General features: G+C 39.4%; 1 protein-coding gene across 1 annotated transcript in view; it reads right to left on the reverse strand.

The window, feature by feature from the left end:
* cldn15a (claudin 15a) overlaps nt 1–4216 on the reverse strand; it is a 6233-nt gene extending 2017 nt beyond the window's left edge. The window contains exons 1-2 of the mRNA XM_037675104.1: nt 3997–4216; nt 3642–3806 (exon numbers count right to left, since the gene is read on the reverse strand). Of these exons, the coding sequence (XP_037531032.1) occupies nt 3642–3806; nt 3997–4213 (382 nt within the window). The 5' untranslated portion in view covers nt 4214–4216. The remainder of the gene's footprint in view (nt 1–3641; nt 3807–3996) is intronic.
* Nucleotides 4217–6852: the final 2636 nt, after the last annotated feature.

The raw sequence follows: 6852 nt of genomic DNA on the forward strand, positions 1-6852 counted from the left end.
CTTTAATTTTTTTGTTAATTTTAGTTTTTAATTTATTTAAAAACAAATCAACAACATATTAAATTAAGGACTGTTTTCCTTAATAAAGTTATTTAGTCTCATTACTATACCCAGAATTACAAATAAATTAATAAATAAACGATCAATTCCAGTCTGGAGTTTTGTGAAGATCCTCCAGCCCACCAGTTGCTGAAAACAAGGCCTTATTTTATATTAATCTTATCAGAATCAACTTTATTGTCATTGCACAGTTAAACACAGTGAAAATACATTTTATTGCAGCCGTGCAACAAGGGTAGATGACAGTGCACGGAGGCTGCAGCTTTGTTGTGAAGTGCTGCCCTTATCACTTAGATAAGAATCTAATATTCTGGTTAATATAATAATAATACTATATTATTATTATTATTATGTGTGTGACTCAGAGTTTCATTATTATTATTAGTTTTCCTCGTTTGTTTAATTATTATTATTGTTACTAATATTATTATTTAACTCTACTCATGCACAATGTCAGTTTCTGCTTCTTCTGCCTTTTCTGAAATGAATACATTGAACCACCAGCTGCTGCAGGACGGTGCATCCGCTATCACTGACCTGATTTCAGTCAAGCCAACAGGAGTAAGCTGTTCTGACTGAGCCGTTGAGCATACGATTCTTCGCTCTTTCACATTTTTTCAAAGTAAGAGATTGGACAGGACACACACTTGGCTGATTGATGGATGAGCCATGGATTGTTTATTTAAAATAAATTATTTTAAATGATTTGGCACCTGGGGCAGCACGGTGGCGCAACTGGTAGAGCTGCTGCCTCTCAGCGAACAGGTCCCTGGTTCAAATTGCGGTCCGGGGTCCTTTCTGGGTGGAGTTTGTATGTTCTATCCGTGCATGTGTGGGTTTTCTCCGGGTACTCCAGTTTCCTCCCACAGATCAAAAACATGCATGTTAGGCTGATTGGTAACTCTAAATTGTCCCTATAGTGTGAGTGAGAGAGTGAATGGTTGTTTGTCTCGTTTGTCTCTATGTGGCCCTGTGATGGACTTGTGACCCGTCCAGGGTGTACCCCGCCCCTCGCACAGTGATTGCTGGACATGGGCATCAGCGACCCACGTGACCCAAAATGGAAGAAGCAGGTAAAAGATAATGGATGGATTTAGCACCTGTGTGCAGCCCACAGGTGCAGGGAGAAGCTCCCTCTGCTCTCTGCCACCCACACAGTTCAGTTCCATGCTGCAGTGGCTTTGTGAAGGGTTAACCCTTAGCGGTCCAGTTGCACTGATCCACTTTTGTCTTCCGACTTAAAATTCAAAGTATATCACATCGTAAAATCGTCATCATCACAAAATATCAAACTCTTAAAATTTTTATATAATTATTTTAGAACTTCTAGGTTCAATTGCAAGACTGTGGGCAGGGTTTATAAAGCCTTTATATATATATATATATATATATATATATGTATATATATATATGTATATATATACACAAACAATATAATATATATATATATATTATATATATATATATATATACACAAACCGGATGCCAAAAAAGTTGGGACACTAAACAAATTGTGAATAAAAACTGAATGCAATGATGTGGAGATAGCAAATGTCAATATTTTATTCGTAATATAACTTAGATGACAGATCAAAAGTTTAATCTGAGTAAATGTAACATTTTAAAGGAAAAATATGTTGATTCAAAATTTCACAGTGTCAACAAATCCCAAAAAAGTTGGGACAAGTAGCAATAAGTGGCTGGAAAAAGGAAATTGAGCATATAACGAACAGCTGGAAGACCAACTAACACTAATTAGGTCAATTGACAACATGATTGGGTATAAAAAGAACTTCTCAGAGTGTCAGTGTCTCTCAGAAGCCAAGATGGTAAGAGGATCACCAATTCCACCATTGTTGCGCAGAAAGATAGTGCAGCAATACCAGAATGGTGTTACCCAGCGTAAAATAGCAAAGACTTTTAAGTTATCATCATCAACCGTGCATAACATCATCAAAAGATTCAGAGAATCTGGAACAATCGCTGTGCGTAAGGGTCAAGGCCGTAAAACTCTACTGGATGCTCGTGATCTCCAGGCCCTTAAACGTCACTGCACCTCAAACAGGAATGCCACTGTCAAGGAAATAACAGAATGGGCTCAGGAATACTTCCAGAAAGCATCGTTGGTGAACACAATCCACCGTGCCATCCGCCGTTGCCAGCTGAAACTCTACAGTGCAAAGAGGAAGCCATTTCTAAACAAGCTCCACAAGCTCAGACGTTTGCACTGGGCCAGGGGTCATTTAAAATGGAGTGTGGCAAAATGGAAGACTGTTCTGTGGTCAGATGAGTCACGATTTGAAGTTCTTTATGGAACACTGGGACGCCATGTCATCTGGACCAGAGAGGACAAGGATAGCCCAAGTTGTTATCAACGCTCTGTTCAGAAGCCTGCATCACTGATGGTATGGGGTTGCATGAGCGCTTGTGGCATGGGCAGCTTGCATGTCTGGAAAGGCACCATTAATGCAGAGAACTATGTTCAGGTTCTAGAACAACATATGCTCCCATCTAGACGTCATCTCTTTCAGGGAAGACCCTGCATTTTTCAACACGATAATGCCAGACCACATTCTGCAGCAATCACAACATCATGGCTACGTAGGAGAAGGATCCGGGTACTGAAATGGCCAGCCTGCAGTCCAGATCTTTCACCTATAGAGAACATTTGGCGCATCATAAAGAGGAAGGTGTGACAAAGAAGGCCCAAGACGATTGAACAGTTAGAGGCCTGTATTAGACATGAATGGGAGAGCATTCCTATTTCTAAACTGGAGAAACTGGTCTCCTCTGTCCCCAGACGTCTGTTGAGTGTTGTAAGAAGAAGGGAGGATGCCACACAGTGGTAAAATGGACTTGTCCCAACTTTTTTGGGATTTGTTGGCGCCATGAAATTTGGAAACAACAGATTTTTCTCTTAAAATGATACATTCTCTCAGTTTAAACTTTTGATCTGTGATTTGTGTTCTATTCTGAATAAAATATTAGATGTTGGCATCTCCACATCATTGCATTCAGGTTTTATTCACAATTTGTTTAGTGTCTCAACTTTTTTGGAATCCGGTTTGTATTTGGCGGTTTTTCACTTATCGCTGTGTGGTCCCCTAAACCCCACGATAAATGAGGGACTAATCTATGTTAGTATATATATATATTTTTTTTTTATTTATTTAAATTTTTTATTTATTTATTTTATTATCGCAAGGAATGCATTATTTTATGTTATGATTGTTATCGGATCCAAAAATGCATTTATATTGGGATTTTCTTATGGTCAGTTTTTTCCGTAAGGAACACTAGAGGGCAGTAATGTGAGGCAACGGGAGCATTTTAAACAATTCTGACAAAATAATAAATAGTTACAGGGATTTTTTGGCTTTGTCAGAAGAAAAATGTGCTTCATGATGCGCAGTGAACAAACACGTAGCTGACACACACCCCCCCCCCCCCATGAGACCTTCTGAGGGTTAAATGTGCAATAAAACCAGATTTATGATCTTTCCAGAGTTCTATCAGCTCATACAATAATTATCGGAGAGGGTCGAAAGAAATTCCACAGGTTGACTTTTTTTTTTTGTTACCTTGCAGAATAAATAGGACCCCAGCGGTGCCTGCGATCCTCCCTTTGAGAACATAGTTTTCCCCTCCTGCTTTCGAGCACTGGATTCCTATCAGGGCCCCCACCAGTCCAAAGGAACCCAGCACTACTGATACAATCATTAAGGCCCGAGAAGCCTGGATGTAACCTGGGTGTTAAAACACAAAAAGGGGAACCAAATTAAGTTTAATCTTAATTTATAAACCCACCTGATTGTAAATTTGTGGCGTAATGAGCTTTGAGGGGTTACAAAGGAACATTTATAATCTTATTCATTAACAATTATATTAAATCCCTACTTTAGTTTGATTCATTGCTTGTTCTTGACAGTAACGTACCATTCAAAGCGAGCAGCGAAGGAAACTCTCTGCAGTTGTGGACCCCGGTTGAATCCGTGGCGCAGGACATCCACAGGTTTTCATAGATGGTGGAGGTGGTGATGACACTCCCGTCCACCGTGGAGGTCTTCCAGTATCGGTTCGGCAGCGCTATCCCAACCATCACCCACCCAATGAACCCCAAAACCAAAGCAACTACTTCCACAATTGGATCCATGACGCCCACCCGCCCTCCTTGGCCTGCTGGTTAGATCAAAAATGGGATATCCAGATTTAACGTAAAAAAAAAAAAATAAAAACAAATATGTAAAGCTTGTCATGTAAGTGTGACCATCTGTGGAGTGGATGGGAGTGAGTGAGGTCTGCTGCAGCTCCGTGAGATGTGTCTGCCTCCACAGATATGAATAATGATTTATACGACCCACTGTTTCTCCTCCCCCTAACCTCTGTCTTACTCAGTTTTTTCCTCTATGTTCTTTTCTTTTTTCCTTTTTAAATTTTACACTCCTGAAACCGAACAGGTGTTTATCGGCTCGCTCTCAGGGTCCAATGGTCATCCATCACCCTTAAAGCAACAGTTCAGATCATTTGGAGTGAGGCTCTGTGGAAAAAGTTGTGAGCAATCAATATGTTACCTGTTGTAGATAACTCTTTGCGCGACCACAGATTAAAGCAGGGCTGTTCAACTAGCGGCCCAATGCAATAAAATATATATTTTAAAAGGTAACAGATCATTTTAAGCTTTGGTTTATTTACATAATGATGAGGGATGCAGAATATTATCGACATGGTATCGGTATCGATATTAGAGTTAAAGTTAAATATCGGACATTCCATCAAAATAACTCACCGATATAAAAGACGCTGTTTTTGTACGACAATCCAATGACGAGGATGACAGCAGCGCCAGCACAACGTGATGACATCACAAGCGACTACCTGATCTGATCATGGCGGAGAGGAAAAAGTCAAAATGTCGGCGGTGTGGAAGTTTTTTTTATCCTCGACGATATTGGATTCTGAAGATATTTGGACTACGTTGAGCCTCGCTACATCGTCTCCAGTCGAAGATATTTTTCCGATGTAGCCTTACCCGAGTTACAAGCCGTCATTTCCGACGTCATTGAGACACTAATAGCTGATAGCACTTGGGTGAGATTTACCACAGACATGTGGACGCCATGTTAGCCTCGTTAGCATGATTAGTCTTACGGAACAATGGATACTTTGAACTTAAAAAGGCCGTCCTTCATGCACAGGAGTGCAGAGGATCCCACACTGCAGCTATAGGGACCTGGAACAAGCCTCCACAAGTGAGACAGCATCGCAGGTGACTAATTCTAATAAATAACATTTAACTCTTGTCATTTAATATAAAGTAAAGTGCTATGCAAATGGCTGTATATAAAATATCGGTATCGGTATCGGCTATCGGCCAAATAAGTTTTAACATATCGGCCAAAAATCCAACATCGTGCATCCCATAATTATATGTTCTAAAATGATTTCTATGTAAATATTTATTTAAAAAATGGTTTGCATTAATTGTTATAAAATATTTGCGATGAACGTTGTTTTAATATGGCAGAAATCCGTTTTGTTCTTGGTCTCACTCAGACTAGTTGTCAGCTCATCAGTTCGGTCAGAGTAAAAGGTCCCAGTATTCCTTGAAGGAAAGCGCATCACCCGTCGCCTTTCAGGTCAGAGCTTTGATCTAAAATGATTTTATATTGGGAAAAGACAGAGTTATGGATGTTTTAATCAAATGGTAAAATATTCAGTATTGCAAAACTGTCGTAAATGACTCCCAGCGACTACCACACCAAACTTCAGCTTAATATAGTAATAAAACTACACACTCTGAGCTATCTACAACAGGTTAGATATTAACTCTTCGTAACTTTTCCACAAAACTCCAATTTGTAAGATGATTTTATTTTCGCTTTTATCTGATAAACTGATGTTTTTCTGTCTTTTGTCTTTTACATTATCATTTTAGTACATTTTGGTTCTACCTGTTGTTTCTGGACATGCTTTATGTTTCTAAACGCATGTGGACACACACATTAAATTCTTAGGAGGCGCTGAAAATACAGCTAAGTTGGCTTTATTGTTTTGATTTGAATATCTGAAGGCCCCGTGACACACGGACACGATCAGATTCTGTCACGCCCAGTTTTTTGCACCAGTGTCAAAGCGTAAAGTGAGTTGATTTAAAGTGCAACAAGCAGGCAGAGATAAAAGGTCCAAAGTTACACAATTCATCTCATATCAAAGTTCATGCTCATTAATCCAGGTAAAAAAATCCAACATTGTTCATTCAGGTCATCTGGACGGTTTCTTTCTTTGTTGTTGAGACGTTTCGTCCTTCATCCAAAGGACTTAATCAGTCCGAGGAGCCACAAACAAACTCAGTCCCACAAGCCGCACGTTGTGGACCAACCAGTTTGCTGGTGATAAGATGGTTTCTGGAGTCCACCCTCTCCCTCGTTGACTCCCCTGAGGCAGCCAAAGCCAAAGTGGGACAAAACATCAAAGTTCATGCTCAATAATCCAGGTTAAAAAAAAATACAACTTCATTCAGTCAGGTCATCTGGACAGTTTATTATTAATTATTTTATTTTTTTTGTTAAGATGTTTTGTCCTTCATCCAAAGGACTTCATCAGTCTGAGGAGCCACAATATATTAATATAGAATTTGCATCCCCAATTCTAACACTAATATAGATTAATGTATTAATCTATTAATTATTAATTAATAGATTAATAGACAATTTAAGGAGTCCTCTGAGACAGCCAAGCACTAAAGATCTCCTTTTATAGCACAAGGGCCTCCATCACCTGGTATCCACTAGA

Source organism: Nematolebias whitei, chromosome 1 (genome assembly GCF_014905685.2).
Source record: "Nematolebias whitei isolate Nwh7 chromosome 1, NemWhi1, whole genome shotgun sequence".
In the NCBI taxonomy this organism is placed as follows: domain Eukaryota; kingdom Metazoa; phylum Chordata; class Actinopteri; order Cyprinodontiformes; family Rivulidae; genus Nematolebias; species Nematolebias whitei.